The sequence below is a fragment of the Camelus ferus genome, chromosome 16 (genome assembly GCF_009834535.1).
Source record: "Camelus ferus isolate YT-003-E chromosome 16, BCGSAC_Cfer_1.0, whole genome shotgun sequence".
Taxonomy (NCBI): domain Eukaryota; kingdom Metazoa; phylum Chordata; class Mammalia; order Artiodactyla; family Camelidae; genus Camelus; species Camelus ferus.
In genome coordinates, this window is record NC_045711.1 from 40,312,785 (window position 1) to 40,330,338 (window position 17,554).

General features: G+C 45.6%; 1 protein-coding gene across 4 annotated transcripts in view; it reads left to right on the forward strand.

The window, feature by feature from the left end:
• Nucleotides 1-17,311, forward strand: part of SSH2 (slingshot protein phosphatase 2) — a 216,413-nt gene extending 199,102 nt beyond the window's left edge. For 2 of the 4 annotated variants that reach the window (XM_032457535.1, XM_032457534.1), the window contains exons 15-16: nucleotides 7,286-8,120; nucleotides 10,263-17,311. In XM_032457535.1, the coding sequence (XP_032313426.1) occupies nucleotides 7,286-8,120; nucleotides 10,263-12,350 (2,923 nt within the window). In that variant the 3' untranslated portion in view covers nucleotides 12,351-17,311. The remainder of the gene's footprint in view (nucleotides 1-7,285; nucleotides 8,121-10,262) is intronic. The other 2 variants (XM_032457536.1, XM_006184959.3) reach the window with 1 other exon arrangement.
• The last annotated feature ends 243 nt before the right edge of the window (nucleotides 17,312-17,554 follow it).

Sequence of the window (17,554 nt, forward strand, 5' to 3'; positions counted from 1 at the left end):
CTCCATTTCTCTGAGTTTGGCTTCTTCGGGTTTCACATAAAAGTGATGCCATTACAGTATTTGTCTTTCTCTGTCCACCTAGTCTAGTCTTGAACATCTTCCTGCATCAGTAAGAACTGGCTGTTTCAACAGTCACTTGGTAATTGGTTATAAAAAGTAATTAATTTCCCTACATTATTTATTACCCCTTTGGTGGTAAAAGCTGATCTCAGGAAAGATTCAGATAGTAAACTGAATTCGAAGATCGGTTTCCTGAGATGGCACGTGCTGAAGTTCTGTGGAGTGCTGTATTTTGCTTTGTTTTTCCATGTAGGCATGTTCTACGTGGAACATGTAGGGTGAAGGCACAGCTGCCTAGAAGCTGTTGGGGCTGATGCCAGAGTTTGACTCCAGTGAGTCTCATGACTTGGTCTTGACTCTTGAATCTGGGCTGTGTTTCCCCTGAACAAAGTGTTAAATAGCCTTCCAGCCTATCCAGGCAAAGGGACCACCCTCCCACCCCCAAAGTACTGTGAAAATGTGGCCACAGCATAGCATTATGGTTTCCACTAAAAAACCCCTCCCATTTACTCAGTACTTGGCATGATTTCATCTGAGCCATGCTCTTAGGAGGCTGGGAGGATACCGAAGTCTCCTCAACTTTAAAAGAATTTATAGGTCTTCAGGGCCAGATTTTGATGACATTTTAGATTAGATCAGGAGGTAGGACAAAGCAGTTCTTTTTGGCACAAGAAAGAGGCATCGGAGGGTCGGATGAGACATAAATATTGTATATCCCCAGGCACACACATGACGGATATTAGGCAGTGTCCTCACGTGACCCACTGAGAGGAAGGATACTATGTGTTCTGCCAATTTCAGTATTTATTCTGGAATCCCAGGCTACTGCGAGCTGTTGGATTGGGTTTTTTTAGTGTATGTGGTTTTTCTTAGATGTTAAAGGAATTTCAGAAAAATCTCAGATGAGGAGAACAAGGGCAGCATAAACCCACAAGTCACCCTGCCTCTTCCCTCTCCGTCCTGCCTTCCTGGTCTTGATTCCTGAAGGGAGGGGCACATCCTGGGGAGTGAGAAAACCACAGAATCTGAGTCAGGAGATCTGGTTTCCGTTCCTGGTTCACCCCCTTGCTGCAGCTTCGAGAAGTTAATTCATAGTTCTGCTCCTCACCTGGCCCCGTCTGTAAAGTGAAAATCAGGAGACCTACCTCACAGGGTCATTGTAAATAAATGTGTGTATAATGTACATGATGTTCTGTTGTTCAGATGCGATTCTCATCATCTCCCTCCAGGGCTACCCAGAAAACACACATATGCATGTGCCATTCATTTCCTCCTCCTTCCGCAACCACTGCCTCCCACCACCCACAGACACACTCACTGCATTAGCAACTGGAATGGAAGTGCCCTGGAATTCTCTGTATTGTGATGTTTCCTGGATTTTAAGAACTAAAGGCTACTACTGGGGGTATATCACTTAGGCTGCTTTCCGCTGCAGGTAATAATAGAGTGTCTCCACCGACTGGGGTCTCGACAAGAAGTAGCGTACTCCAATTAGGATTATATGAGGAGGGCCTTATACAGGGGCCATTGACAAAGCTGTGGGATTCTAGTGGAATCAAGGGACTTCTGTCAGCAGAACTGTTTGGTAGTAGCTCCAAGGCCCAGAGAGGGAGGGAGCAGTTACTAGAAACTGGAAGGAGACTCCTGGAGAAAAGTCACCTTCAGAGAGGAGCAGAAGCCTTCAGTCAAGGGATGCAGCCAGCCAAAGTGATCCTGCAGGGGGAAAATGACCTGCCTTCACTCTCCTCCCTCCAGTCTCCTGCTGGGGCTCCCCACTAGCCAGACCCTATGGAAGTCAGGAGACAAGTTGATGTGGTTCACAGATCAGTCTCCAGGGCAGAGAGCAGGGTGGAGAGGCTGACCAGTGGGTCTGTAGGAGCAAACAGAATATGCCTGGTCCAATATCCAACTGTAGGTAGTTTAAGAAGTTGGACCATTTAACATCTCGTAATAAGAAGCACAGAAGTAGACTCTGCAATAGCTCAGTGATGTAATAAGGGGGACATTGGTGCTCTCCATCTTCCTGCTCTACCTTTCTTAGTTAAAGGCTTGGTCCTTGAATTTGCCTCATGATTGCCAGATGTCTGCCACATTTCTAGGCATCTACATATAAATTCCACAGCATGTGGCTGAATGAACGGGCATTCAGTTAGAGGGGGAGACCTTTCCCAGTAGCTCCCCAGTAGACTGCTCCCTGGCCCCAGGACGACCCCAGGACTCACTTACCAAGACTGGGTCATATTCCTAAAACTAATCACTGGAAAAACAGAATTTCCTAGATGGGCTAAAACAAATTCATATTCACCTTCTGGTGCTAGGGAGGTGCCACATTCCCTGAACCCATGGGACAGTAAGCACCCAAATCAAATCAGGCCTCTGCCAAAAAGGAAAAAGTAGGCGTGCCTCTTGGGTATACAGCCACTCAGGTCTGCAGTCTAGGATGTGTTGTCAGGAAACAGCACTAGTAGGCTACCTGCTAAGCTAGCTGCCGAGTGAATTGGGCCTGGCAGACTCTTACCCAGCCCTAGGCACTGCTCCAGGGTCTGTCTGCTCAGAAGAGCAAAGAAGCAGCCCCAGATTCCTGTGACTGTCTGAAGCTCTGTCAAGCCTTGCAGCTTAGGTAACCAGGAGATGAGAATCCTTAGAAAAATCCCACTCATTCTCTTTGCAAAGAAATTCCATTTCCTATCCAGGTGCTTAGATCTTGTATTTCATATCTTCTCCCAGGAAGCACATGTGGTGGTTTTTCCAAAGAGAGAGAACTCTGATTGCAGCAATTTCAAGCCCCATTGATTGTCCAGAGTGGCACTGGGTGCTTAGTTTGAGATGGCAGCCTTCTGTTTGAGGGTGTTAGCTTGGTGCTTTGACCTCTTGGCAGAAGAAAAGTTTACCAAAGTGATACCAGGCCCCTGTAGTGGTTTTTGAATTGATTACAGTCTCTTAATCGGAATGTGAGGGTGTGGGCCAAACAGTGACAGCCCCTCTGAGATACACGGGACTTTTTGCATCTTTTAGTATGTCTTTAAGAGCTTGGGAAAGGCTAATATTTAATATTCTCCTTTAGACCTAAAAGTGAGGACATCGTAAAGCCACTGACACTGTTCACATCTAATTTTCTTTTTTCTGTTTTTGTAGCTGGGGGATGGGAGTGAGGCAGGAGAAGGGGTGTGTGTGTGTGTGTGTGTGTGTGTGTGTGTTGAAACCCTCCATTAAACTGCCAGCAGCCCTGTTTGTTATTCTGCGCTCTAATCATTTAGGTTTCTGGCAGATTTATATTCCATTAGACAAGCTCAGATTTCAGGCATTTGCAAGCTGGACCATGTGTCTGAGATATTATGTTCCAGTGTATAAGGGACAAGGAAGAAAATATGGGTGGTGGCCAAGGAGAGTTCGTGACACATGTCCTATTAGATTTTAGATTCTTTGAACGTTCCTGTCACCAGGGCCAGAGGAGACAGAGTTGTCTTTTACCCTGGCTTTGCTGGTGGAGACATTGAAATCTAGTTAGCTGGTGCACAGTGGTCAGCTAGCTGGAGGGAACCCAAGAATGAGAGGACATAGACTCCTGGTCAGGTGACAACCAATCACAATTATGGTTTAAAGGGTTTTCAGTGAAATAATGTTAAAGCATTTAGGACCATGCACAGCACAGAAAATGCTCAGCTGATGCTTTTTCTCTTCCTTCTTCCTACAAGCTGCCTAATGCTCTAAGAAGTAACCATAAACAGTCTGATTTTACTATAACTGATACTTCATTTTCAGTAGTATTTTCCTCTGTATAATTTTCTCAGAGTTGGTACTTTACCAAACATACACCAATAAGAAAGCGGAGGCAGGAGAATGGGATATCATATGTATCCTGTCATTGAGATTTCCTTCTTGTTCATCTACTAAGTAAAAGGCCAAATTCTTGCCCAGGATGGCCCAGTCATCTCACATGTGTCAGTGTGTTTGTATGAATCCAAATTCAGGTCAGAGGCCACTCAAGGGGGAAAAGAACCTGAGACTTGGTTGCATCATTCAGGCCACAAACCAACTCTGCAGTTCTTTTTGGCAACTTATTTACTTGCTGCCTACCTGGACTAGGTGGAAGGAGTCAGCTGAATAAAAAACATTAAAAGTTTAAAATAACAAATATGGGAGGCAGGTATAGCTCAGTGGTAGAGCGCCTGCTTAGCATGCATGAGGTCCTCAGTTCAATCCCCAGTACCTCCGTTAAAAATAAATAAATAAATGAACAAACATTTTTACCCCCCCTTAAAAAAAAAGTTAAAAAAAAACCAAATATGATCTAATGTCTTACATCTATCCCTACCAGTGATGGAGCGTTAGAATAAATTGGCTTGGGAAAAAGCTTCACTGGGAAACAGTTTGATGTTACTGAGTAAAACTAGTGATGCGCACATGCCCTATGATGCACCTTTTCCATTCCCATATATATATAACACCTTTGGGAAGGCAAAGTGTGCGCCAGGCATAAGCATGTGCATGGTAGTATTGTTTATAACAGCAAAACTGTTCATCAACAGGGTGGGAAAATACACTGTGGCATATTCATTACACTCTATAAAATCACAGCTGTACATCAATGAATCTTAAAAACGTATTAGGCAGAAGAAGTTGTAGAAGAAGGCATCCAGTATGATTCCATTTATATGAAATTCAAAACAAGCAAACTAAGCTGTATATCGTTAGAACAAAACATGTGATGACACTATAAAGAAAAGGAGGAATGAAGAACCCTAAAATCAGGACAAAGGTTACTAACCCCTGAGCTGGGAGGAGAAGGTGATCAGGAAGCGGCACGTGGGGTAGCATGCTTCAAAGGCCATGGCGATGAATACCTTGACTGTATCAGAAAGCTGCCTGCCACTCTCCCCTGCAGGCCCGATTGCAAAAATGAAAAAGGCAGCAGAATCAGATTTATTTTTGGATTGGGGTTTTTCTTTCTCCTTCACAAGTAGGTGTCAGTTTAATTCCAGAGCCCTGACCCAATATTTTCTGATGATTATCTTCTCCAGGAAGAGAAGGAAATCCCTGCTGGGGAAAGCAGCTATGATGTCAGGCACTTCCTCTGAAACGTGCACTGTTCATGCCTGTTAGCATAACTTCAGTCTCTCGTTCCCTCTTGATCAGTGATTTATAAGCAGATTTTAAAAAACGTACTTTGGAGGGTTCTCGGAATCATGAAAACATTCCATCTGCCTGTTGACTGAGAAGATAAACTGTTCTTACATTATTAGAAGGGTGAGAACAGCTATTCTGTGAGTTATCGTCTTAGTGATGTGCATCACAGGAATAGTCCTGCCCTCGTGGCTGGGAGGAGTTGTTGCAGGTTTGAACATCCTCATGATAGGTGAGGGATAGAAACTGGAGAACACAGTCATATTTAGGTCAGGATACATGGTGTCAAGATCTAAGAGGAAAAGCTTCAAAGGGAGGTACATTGGCATCTGTTGGCCGCAAGGTACAGTTTAGGCCCCACCTATCCAACCAGTCTGTTCGCCTGTCCTCACAGCCACACGCTCCTTTGGGATCTGTGATATGTTGTCTCCTCCTAGGGGTGGCTGGAGTTTGTGCAGCTTGGAAAGGGTGAAAACCCCATCTTACACCCAGCTAATTGATTATAGCTTGTCTTCATAAACAAATGACCCGCTCCCCACCCGGAAAAGCTCCCTTCAGCTGGACAGGCCTGAGTCAGAGAGAGCCCTGCCCCAGCAGCAGACAGGCAGGGGGAGCTGAGAGCAGGTGCAGAGCTGGGAACAAACAGGAGTTCACATTAGTGCAGGCGCATGACTCGGCAGAGACTCACAGGCCCGGAGGCAGGTGTGGCCCTGCGCCCGGGGTTAGTTGTTTTGGGTCGTTTCCCATTGCACCCTGCGGTGAGGTAGCTCTTCATCAGCTTGTAAGTCATGGAAACCGCACCCCCAAACGCCACATTTAGTGACCTGCTCCCTGGGCAGGTGCCTGCCCAACCACAGGGCCTCCTTTCTCTTTTTGATTGGAGCTTTGGGAACGGTGCTTCCTTGTTAGAGAGTGTAGTTTGGAATGAACTCTCATCAGACCTTCTCTCATAAAATCAACCAAAGGATGACTATATGTGTGTGGTCTTTTTGGCCCACCTGCTTTTCCAGGTGTCACTTTAGTTTGATGGTTTTTATCGACACATCCTTATGTGAAAGGGGCCTGTACTTCCCCTCTTCCATTCTGTTACCAGCCTTTTTCTCCAGATTTACTAGCCTCATCTTTGCTTTCTAACTCTAAAAAGATGACCACTCTCCTCGCACTTCCACATCAGTGATTAATCCAAATCAGCTCTTTATCCCAATTACGAGGACTTAATCATGGATTCCAGTAGAGTATTTCTCTTTGTATTACTTGTATGCTGTTTTTAGTTTTTCAACCCAGTTATTAATATTAAACATGATCTTTTTTTTAATTCAAAAATCATAGAAATACTACAGAGTGTAGAAAGTAAAGCCCTCCCCAAGAATAGAAACCCTGTCTTCCTTGAAAGAAACACTGTTAGCAGTTTGGTGGTCTTCCAGATATTTTCCTACACTTACTCTAATGTGGGAATTGAGCAGTCTAAATGTGTTCAACATGCTTTTTCACTTAATAGTATACATTGGGCGTCATTCCACTAAAATACCTATTTTTAATAGCTTCATAGCGTATAGGTGTATGGACCGTATTTAAATAAACTTTCTTGGTGTCCGGTTATTTTTAGTACCTCAGCACATTACAGTACATATCCTTATATTGCTTTGTGCACTTACGTAGTAGCATTTTTCCAAGTAAAATTCTTAAAGGGAAAATTGTTGGTTAAAGGGTTAATTTTGAGAGCTGTTGCCAAATTTCACTCTTAAAAATTGTACAGTTCACACTCCTACCAACTGTGTATTATTTAGGGCTTGTTTGGCCAAACCATCAGCAGCACTGGCTGTTAGCAACCATTTTTGCTCTTATAGGTCTGATGGGTAAAAAAATCAGATCTTGTGTTCATTTGTTTTTGTTGTTGATGTTGTTTTGCTCTTTTTTTGTTTGTTCTTTGCCATTAGTGAAATTGAGCATCTTTTCAGCTGTTTATTGCCCTACTTTTGTGGGGCATCAGCAAAGCATTTTGCAAGTTAAGATTTACGTTTATCTGGGAGTGGTTTCCAGGGAGGGTGTGGATTGTTTTCACAAAGCCTAGTAAAGCATTTCCTACGTATGTCCTCCACAGCAAACAGAGGCATAACAAGCTCTGGAGATCTCATTCCGATAGTGACCTCTCAGACCATCACGAACCTATCTGCAAACCAGGGCTAGACCTCAACAAGAAGGAGATCACCACCTCAGCAGACCAGATCACCGAGGTGAAGACCATGGAGAGTCACCCACCTGTACCTCCCGTCTTTGTGGAACATGTCGTCCCACAAGAAGAAAATCAGAAAGGCCTGTGTACCAAAGAGAGAATGATCTGCTTGGAGTTTACTTCTAGGGAATTTCACGCCGGACAGATCGAAGATGAATTAAACCTAAATGACATCAATGGATGCTCATCAGGGTGTTGTCTCAATGAATCAAAATTCCCTCTTGACAACTGCCATGCATCCAAAGCCTTAATCCAGCCTGGACAGGACCCAGAAATGGCCAACAAGTTCCCAGACTTAACAGTGGAAGATTTGGAGACAGACGCACTGAAAGCAGACATGAACGTCCACTTACTGCCTATGGATGAACTGACATCCCGCCTAAAAGATCTCCCCATGTCCCCTGATCCTGAGTCACCAAGCCCCCAACCCAGTTGCCAGGCTGAAGTCTCAGATTTCAGTACAGATCGCATTGACTTTTTTAGTGCCCTAGAGAAGTTTGTAGAGCTTTCCCAAGAAACCCGGTCCCGATCTTTTTCTCACTCACGAATGGAAGAACTAGGTGGAGGAAGGAGTGAGAGCTGTCGACTGTCCGTGGTGGAAATCGCCCCTTCCGAAGCGACAGCTGATGACCAGAGAAGCAGCTCTTTGAGTAATACCCCCCATGCATCTGAAGAGTCATCAATAGATGAGGAACAGTCAAAGGTAAAAACTACCTTTATAGTTCTGTGTGTATTGAAGTTCTCTTTGAAGACAAAATATTTGGGACTCTGCTATGTTCACTTTATTTTTGATATTGCTAAAAGATTTAGGAAGGCAATATGGGAGAGACAGTCTGGCCAAGAATTTCTTTTGAAGACTTAGGATTTAAATATTTTTTAAAAAATCAGTTGCCTTTCAAGGAATTTATCTTTCCAGGCTTTTGGTGTCATTGGAAGCACTTTTGAGAGGGGATGAGGGAAGAAGGGGATAGCCAGAACAAATGCCCTGCCTGAACAAGGAGCCCTCTGGACCTCTGCAGTTTAGATCAAATCTCACCAGCAGTGAAGTGCCAGGGACTTGTCTGCTGCCTGAGTGAGACCTGTCTCTCTCTGAGAAGATGGGTTTGTTTGGGAAATTCTTTCTGTCTCCGAAAATTCAAACTAGACATGTGTTAATAGTTGTTGGAGTAGCAGCTGATGCCCATGAGTTCTTGCTGTTAGTAATGTTTCTGAATTGTTCCTCATCTCAGACCCTGCAGTATTCAGGAATCAAGGGATGGTTTGAGGAAGTGATCTGAGAGCAGACAGAATCCCAAGATCCTTCTCAGTGGCATATGAGTTCTTATGAGCCATCTCAGATTCAAGAAAGAGTTGCTGTATATCATCAATTCTGAGATGCACACTTATTCTCATTTTGACTTCTGAAATTGGGATGTATCTTAAAAACAGTAGTTTCTGAGACAGTATCATCCAGTAATTGGGAAGTAAATGGTGACAGATTTACTCTAACATAAATGAAATAATTTAATGATTTCAGTGGACCGGACTTGATTCTTGACATCTCCTTATGTCTTTCTACTTACATTCACCTCCATGTCTGTTACTCACTGTTCTCTCTCTTCCTAACCACCCCAGGGCAGTTGTTGCCTCTGCTTCTGTCTTCTCTCCCGCAAAAGCTATGCCTGCCTTGTTTCTACTGGGAAATCAAAATGTTGAGCTCTCCTTCAGACTAATGGATGTAGTAGCTCTGACAGAAATAGCTTTTCTGCAAAATTTCTGGTCACATAAGCACTCTCTCCATAGTCCATGCACACACTGGGTCTGCTGTGACTTCTCTCCCAGTCTTGGCCTCTACCTGATGTCCCAGCAGACTTCCCCCAAAGGAATAACTGACCATGTTAGTCTGTACTAGCTCTGACTTTTGAAGGAGAAAGACCAAAACAATTCCTAGGGAAATAATGTACTCTGAAGGTTTATAAAAATGTTATCAAAGTAGATTGATGGTCATAATGATGTAACTTTAAGACGTGTCCAAGGGCAGTTTTCAGATTTTGAGATTCTTATTTCTTTTACAGTAGGACTTGATTTTGCATTGGCTAGTTTTCTTTGGCCTTGTTCTAAATCCATCTGGGAATTCATAACTAGTGGAACAGTAAAATGTCAGAGTCACAGTTTCTCAGTTTGCACAAGCACGTGGTTGCATAAGCCAAGGAAGGAGCCATGTAAAACTCAGGGAACTGTACAGTCAGATGCAGGGTGCCGTCATATGCTGGGATGCTGTTGCTGGGAGCAGCAGTGGGAGGACGTGGAGGGAGGCTGGTGAGACAGAGGACAGAAGAGAATAGTGCGTCTCCAAGTCAGACGTCCGTCTTCCTCTATCACTGAGCATGTTCCAGATGGCCACCAAGCCCTTCAGTGGGACTCCTCCCTTTGAACCAGGTTAGGATAAACTGGAAGTTGATAGGCTAGAGAGGAAATGTTTCATTTACCCCAGTATGGCCTAAATCCTGAAGGCTCGTGGTTTTAAGAAAATGAAGAGTATAGGAGCCTCCAAGGCTACTTGCTGTTTACTTTTGGAGCAAGATATTGGATTAGAATCCTATTTGAGTAAACAGAGCAGAAGTTTAGTACACAGTGACATAGTCTGTGACTAATTTTGGATCTTTGCCTCTGACAAGTCCATTTCTTTTTTCTTGTATGACAGAACAGAGTACAATCCCAGGCAGAGGACAGTCCCAGCCACACCATGACTTATGTCCTCGTAGCCAGAAGGTTCTCCTCACTCAGGGGATTAGTAAGCCAAAAGTCTGGCATTTTCAATTAGCTGACAGTTTGCCGTAACCATCTCACTATTTTCTCTGCCTAGGCAATCTCCGAACTGGTCAGCCCAGACATCTTCATGCAGTCTCACCCAGAAAATGCAATTTCAGTCAAAGAAATCATCACTGAGATTGAATCCATCAGTCAAGGAGCTGGACAGATTCAAGTGAAAGGAGACATGCTGTCCAACCCATGCCACACACCAAAGAAGCACATTGGCCATGAGCTGCCCCTTGAGAGGGCCCAAGCCACAGAGAACAAGCCTGGAAATCTGGAGCAGAGTGAAGGTTCCTGCACAGCCCAGCCTGATCTAGCCAAAGACTCAGGGAAGTGGGACCCAGAAGGGTGCCCAGTGGCACACTCATCCACCACAGAGCTGGAAGAAGAGGAACCAGCTGAGGGGGAACAAGAGCTCTGGGGCCCAGGGATGCCCCCAGGTGCCAAGTGGTACCCCGGGTCCGTGAGGCGAGCCACCTTGGAGTTTGAGGAGCGCTTGCGGCAGGAGCAAGAGCACCATGGCGCTACCCCTGCCTGTACCCCATTGTCCACTCGCAAGAATTCCAAGAACGATTCTTCTGTGGCAGACCTGGCTCCAAAAGGGAAGAGTGGTGAAGCCAGCCTGGAGTATTCATTCGTCCCCAAGGAACCAGAGATGAGCAAGGGCAAAGGGAAGTGCAGTGGGTCTGAGGCTGGCTCCCTAGCCCATTCTGAGGAACAGGCCATCATTCCAGCACCCGAGCTGCTGGAATCTCACACATCACCAGCTCCTCAGGAGGGCCCAGGATCAGGTCCTAGAACACAGCAGGGAGGGGTCCTGAAGGAGCAGAGGGCCGTGGTCTCATGCCAGGGATCTGAGACACCAGCAGTCCCTCTGCCCCTTCCCAAGAAGATAGAAATCATTGAGTACACCCCCACAGTGACGTCACCTGATCACACTGGGCCTGGGGGTGAAACAGCCACCAGTGAGAAGAGTGGGGAGCAAGGACTGAGGAAAGTGAAAGTGGAGAAGTCCATCACTGTCCTCTGTGCACTGGATGAAAATCTGAACAGGACCCTGAGCCCCGACCAGGCTTCTCTGCACCCCAAAGTGCTACCTCTGCCTCCTTCCTCTCCCGAGCATGCCGGGCCCACCGACCCGACCCCCGCCCTGAGCAGCCCTGGAGACTGGGGCAACAGCCCGGCAGCTGCCCTGGAGACAGCAGCGCCTTTTGTCAGTTGCACAACCCATGTACCGTCTGCCAGCTTGGATTACCTGCATCCCCAGACTGTGGTTCACCTGGAAGGCTTCACAGAACAAAGCAGCACTACAGACAACGAGCCCTCTGCAGAGCAGGGCAGCTGGGAAGAAAGTCGGGAGGGCCCCCTCTCTGGGGACAGTGAAGTGCCACCTGAGGGCTCCCAGTTAAGCAGTGAAGACCTGACTTTAATTAGCAAACTTGGGGACAATATTGGGGAGCAACAAGAAAAACTGGACCCATCACCCATGGCCTGTCAACTCCCGCACAGCTCCAGTAGTGACAGTAGGAGGGGCCTCAGTGACAGCCCCAGTGTAGTGAAGGAGCACGCTCAAGAAGTCGAGTCCCAAGTGACTTCCCAGGTAGGGCTCACCAGGCCACCCGAGATGAGGCGTTCAGCTTCCCTCGCCAAGTTGGGTTACTTGGACCTCTATAAAGACTGTTTACCGGAGAGGGCGCCTGTCTGCTCTGAGTCCCCTCATCTCAAACTGCTTCAGCCTTTCCTCAGAACGGACTCAGGCATGCATGCCATGGAGGCCCAGGAGCCCCCAGAAAACCCAGATGCCCCACAGAACCAGGAGCCCACCAAGTATTTTGTCGAGCAACTCAAAACAACAGAGTGTATTGCGCAGAGCAAGCCAGTGGAGAGGCCCCTCGTACAGTATGCCAAAGAATTTGGTTACAGTCAGCAGTGTTTGCTCCCCAGGGCAGGACCCGAATTGACTAGTTCTGAAGGAGGCCTTCCTTTGCTGCAGACCCAGGGACTGCTGTGTGCTGGCCCAGCTCCAGGGCTGGCTGTGGCGCCCCGTCAGCAGCACGGCAGAACTCACCCCCTTCGCAGACTGAAAAGAGCAAATGAGAAAAAACGGACAAGCAACCCCTTCTATAATACCATGTGATTCTGAGCCTATACATGTGACTTTCTAAAAGAAATGTTTGTGAAAGGGGCAGGTGTAATATGTAAGGAACATGCACTTTATTGGTTAATTTTATAATATTTTGGTCATTTTACTGTTCCTGGCGCATGCAGGGTTTGGTTTTTTTCCCTCTGTGTGTATGTGTGTGTGTGAGAGAGAGAGTTTGATTTGGACGGCAAGACCATTTTATCATTTTTCATTTTTGGAAAATTCAAACCTCAAAAAATACTCATTTTCAAAGAACACCTTTATCAAAGGCAAATTGCTGTTTTTCAATCAACTGCCACCTGCTCCTCATTTTGCCCTCTGAGAAAAAGCATACTTGCTTGATCAAGGAAGGAAGCAGATGGGGATGGTGGGGATCAAGCTGGAAATTGGAAATGCCGCCCCAGGCCTGTGTGATGATGGTTTGGTCTCCAGACCTGATGCATCGGATTCGCTGAAGGGGGCCGCCCAACATCAGCATGCTCTCAGCCTTGGTCCCCAGCCCCAGCCCTTTGGAGTTCCCGAATGGGGCACATTCTACTTTGCTTTCAAAGAGGGTCCTCCAGAATCCGTTTCTTCTGCCACTCCGGAGTGTGTCATTACAGAAAGACATGATAATGGCTGGCCTTGTAAACTTATCAAGCAAATAGTTTCTCCCCCAAGCAAGTCATTTTTAATTAGATTAAAAGTGAACCCCAGATGAAATCCTAGAGGTCCCCTGTAGAGGAAAGCGTAAGAGGAGGAGGTGAAATCGGGGGTGGAGAGGCGGCTGCCCAGTTATCTTCCGGATGGGTGGGCTCCACACAGGTGGCCGTCCTGGCCCCCTGCCAGGAAATGTGCTCTGCCGCCTCCTCCCAACTAAAACTCAAATAGGGACAAGTTTGAAAAACAGCAATTGAAAGTCAGTGTGTTCTTGTAAAATGAATACATAATGTAGGGTTTTAACCCTTCCATTACTTGAATAACTGTGGGCCTTCTGAGTTTAATGGCCATATTTTTTTCCAATTTATTTTCCTCCCTCAAACTGTTTCTCCCAGTGCTGCCTTTTTTTTTTAATTTCATAGATATTTGAGTTGTTACATTATATATGTATAACCTCCATTGAATGCAAAGTTTTCTTTTCGATATTACCACTGTTAACACTTGACATAAGTTTTTTTTTCTTTTCCTGAAAGATTTGTCATTTCTCTCATTTATACACAGTATTTATGTACATAGCGTTGTCACTTTCTGACACTGTTTTGTTGTTAATGTTGTAGGGTCTTTCTGAGTTATCCATTGTAAGGAGGAGTAAAGCTGCAACTGGAAAACATGCAGGCACCACAGAAACAAAAGTGATGGGTGTTGGTAGGAACCTGCAGAGTATATTAATGGTGGTTCTAATTGTTTAAATAGAGACATCTCATCACCAGTTCCTGCCAAATTATGCGTTAGTAACTTCCTCCTCAGAGAAGGTTCCCGTTAGATCGCAGTTTGACTGAAGGCTGATTTCTCTTTGCGACTGAAATCCCAGAACATTCTTTGCCAGTAGCCGAACCACAGCCAGGGAGTGTCATGTGTGAGTGTTCCTGCTGCCCAGGGTGGAAGCTCCTAGTGGATTAGGCTGAAAGCCTGCAGGGAGGCCTCAGCCAAGGGCAGACGCCCTTAAGACTCCATTTAGGATGCTGTTGCTTTGCTGCTGTTGTGAAGATCCTTAACACAGGAGCACCTGCCATAGACAAGCCTATTTCAGCTTCTTACAGAAAACATATTTAGCCTGGAATGGAACGCCTTCTGCAGCTCATTAAAACTGAATAGGATTGTTTTGCAGATTTGCTTCCTGTTTGCTTTGGTTGATGTCCACGTTGCTCAGAGATTGACCAAGCACAGGTTTTTGGTTCATCACAGCACTGAGAGGAAAAGACAAATGCATAGACTGTCAAGGTGATGTCAGAGGCCAGAGTTTGGTGAGGACAGGTAGTAGGGAGACCCAAAGGAGACAGAAAAGGTGGATTGAGGCCACTCAGAGGTGCTCAGGAGGAGCTGTGAGTCCAGCTGCTGTGTGGAGGCCATGGTTTGGTCTGACATCACTGCCAAGAGGCAAATTGAACAGAGACCTCCTGTTACAAGTGTCTTTATGGTGGAGTAATTATATGTACCTGTGCTGTCCCTAGTTCCCTTAAATGTTCAAATGTGTCACCCACATTTGTGAGTTCTGGATATTTAATGTGTTGTAAAGCATTTTCCTAGGTGGCATGTTCCAGTGTGAGGAGGCTTGCAAGAGAGGTTATGGATTTTCAGGGCTCTTCCATCTAATCTGCTCTGTCTTGCTGAGGCAGTTCCATCACCAATCTGATGGGGAAAGGACAGGAAACTGTGGGCGGGGTGGCAAGAGGAGGATTTGCATGGATGTTAAGAGAGTGGTGTCCACTCATGTTATCCCTTGAGATGGTGACAGTCCTCATATTAAGAAGTACAAGCAGGGTCAACAGAATTGCATGGTTCTGTCTTCTCCCCGCCACTGTGTTTAATGCTCACTTCTCACTGCATTAAATAACAACAAAGACGGGGCAGGTGGGCGGAACCCTCTAATGCTGTGAAGAAAAACAAAAACTTTTTTTAATAGAGGAAACTGTCTTGCTCTGCCTTTTTTTAAATTATTTTTTATCATTTAATTTACCTGCCTAAACAAAACCCTGTACACAAGGCCTGCAGTTCAGCCACGCTGTGGGGGTTTGCCAGCTCTCAGACTCCCACAACCGAGTGTTCTTGTGCTGTTTACGTAGCTGAGCGCTGTCCGGGGAAAGTGCATGATGGGCTATCAAAGACTTTTCAAACTTTATTCTCTTCAGACTTTTTGATAATCTCAGGTGGCCTATTTCCCTTTTCTGTTCATGGAAAACCCAGACCCGAAACAGCAGGTCTGGTAGGTTGACAGAGATGAGGAGGAAAAGTTTTGACCTCTTGCTGAGTGCCTCTCTTTATTTTGGAAACCACCATAGTCTGACTCAAAATTACTCTGGAGGGGTGTGTGTGTGTGTGTGTGTGTGTAAAAAGTAACATTGTGATGCCTGGGTTAAAAGCCCCAGGAGCACACATATTTTGAGCTGTAATCTGGATGGTTACCTGGTCAGTAAGAAGGAGAGAAACCCCTCTTGACTTTAGAAACGCTTAGAAGTAGCGTGTGCTGTGGTAGACGTGCAGTACTATAGTTTAGTCGTGCTCATCTCTCCCCATTTTGGTTGCCTTTCAGATTCTGAATGTTTGGAGTCATTCCTAACATCTCAGCCCTCTTCAGGCTCTTTATCTAGCATTTTCCTGGGTCTGTGTCTTTATCCCAACTGGTATTTCCTCTTTCTCATTTTGGGAACTACCAAGAGCCCCAAGGACAGCCTGAGGGTGACAGCCCAGGCTCTGAGGTCCCCTCCTGCTGAAGGGCCACAGGCAGATGCTGTTGGACAGACCTGAAGCTTCCGAGACATAGCAGCTCACAAAAATCTTCACTTGTTCCATCTGAGGATTTCAGGTCTGAAGTGATCTAGCCATGTTTGGTAAAGATGTTTTTATGGGAGTTGGTGGGTTGTTTTTTTTTTTTTAAAGAAAGCAAGCATTATGCAAAAAGGGTCACTTTCAAGGGCATTTAAAAATTTTTAAATCAAGCCACTGTTTGGCTTTTTTTGAACAACTGTTTGTGGATACTTTGTTTACATTGTGAGTATTAAAATGTGGATCATCTTGATGGCCGCTCAGTCTCCTCCTTCTCCAGGAACCCAGCTCTGGCTGTCCTGTGAGTCCTCACGCAGAGCAGGGCCATTATGGTCAGCCCTCATGGGTAAGTGGGGGACACCTGGAGCTGACTTCCAGCTGTGGCCTGCACTCCCATCCAATACTCTGTGTGGAAATAGTCGTCACTTCCTCAGTGATGGTGTGTCTTATAGTGATGGTTGTAATGGTGAATGGCTAGTGTCATTTTAAATTTTGTTTTGCTTTTTGATGGTAAAGGAGATGAAATTTTAGCTCTTTCAGCACCAATCCAACTTAAAAGTGTCTTGGACTTTGTTTTCCCTTCCAAACTAAAAGATCAAGGCATGTGTTAGGCATAAATGTATTTGCTGCCTCAACTTATCTGACGCCTGTATTAGGAAAAAGCCTGCCTGCCACCAAAGCAGGAAGCTGCACACTCCTAACCCTTCTCCAGGGCTTGGGGTCCCTTGATGCCATGGAGAGCTACTGCAAGGTGCTTCTGTACTTTTCCAGCCTGGAAGTGGAGGGTGACTGGGCCTGGCTCCTGCTATGAAAAGAGAACCAGCCTCATTTTCTCAGTGCCCCAGAGATCTAGGACAGGATTTCTAAACTGGAATCATCCCTCATCGGCTTGAAGATGCCCCAAGGGGTGTATGACTAGTGCTGCCATCTGTGTCCTCACAGCAACACTGCTGGCAGCATCCTGTGTACACACGGAGAGCTAATACCCAGGGCTTAACTCGAGCTGATGACCCAGTCTGAAAGCTGGGTAGCTGGCCCTGAAATGCTTCCCAGTCAATAAGCCCATGGGGAATCATTTGGTTTTTATATTTTATTGGAATTTGGTTTGCTTGGCATATCTTAAGGTGCCTTTTCTTTTTTTTTTTTCCTACTTTATTTTGTAGGACTTGCTCCAAACATGGAAAACAAGTCCAAAAGACTCTCCCACTGACTGTTACCTTTGCCCCAGGCACCCCAAACTTTTATGCTCATTTTATTAAATAAAGCAGGTGCTTCCTGTAATCTCTGGGACCTTTTTGAGGCATTTGAAGCAGAATATAAAGAGTGGTCTCATCTCCTTCCTTAATCTTCCTGGTGGTTGGGATGTTCCACTTGTATCATAGATTTTTTTATTACTGATGTGCTCCGCTGTTTTTAAATGTGAACTTGTGCGCACATGTGCAGATTCAACGTTCTTGTTACAGATTGAATAAATTTTTATTTTGAAGACGAAACGTGTACTTGATCGAGTGTAACAAAAGGGGGGAGGCAGTCCTGAGAAGGTGGAGGGATTGAAAGAGAACACCAATGATAAACACGAAGCAGTTCTCATTGATTGATCTCCCTCCCTTATGAGACAGCTGAGCTCTGGGAGAGCTTTGTACCTCCCACAGAATAAAGAGTGGATGGGAAATGGGATCACTGAAGATTATTTCAGTGTGGCTCCAATCAGGCAATCTTGCTGGGAACTTGCCCAG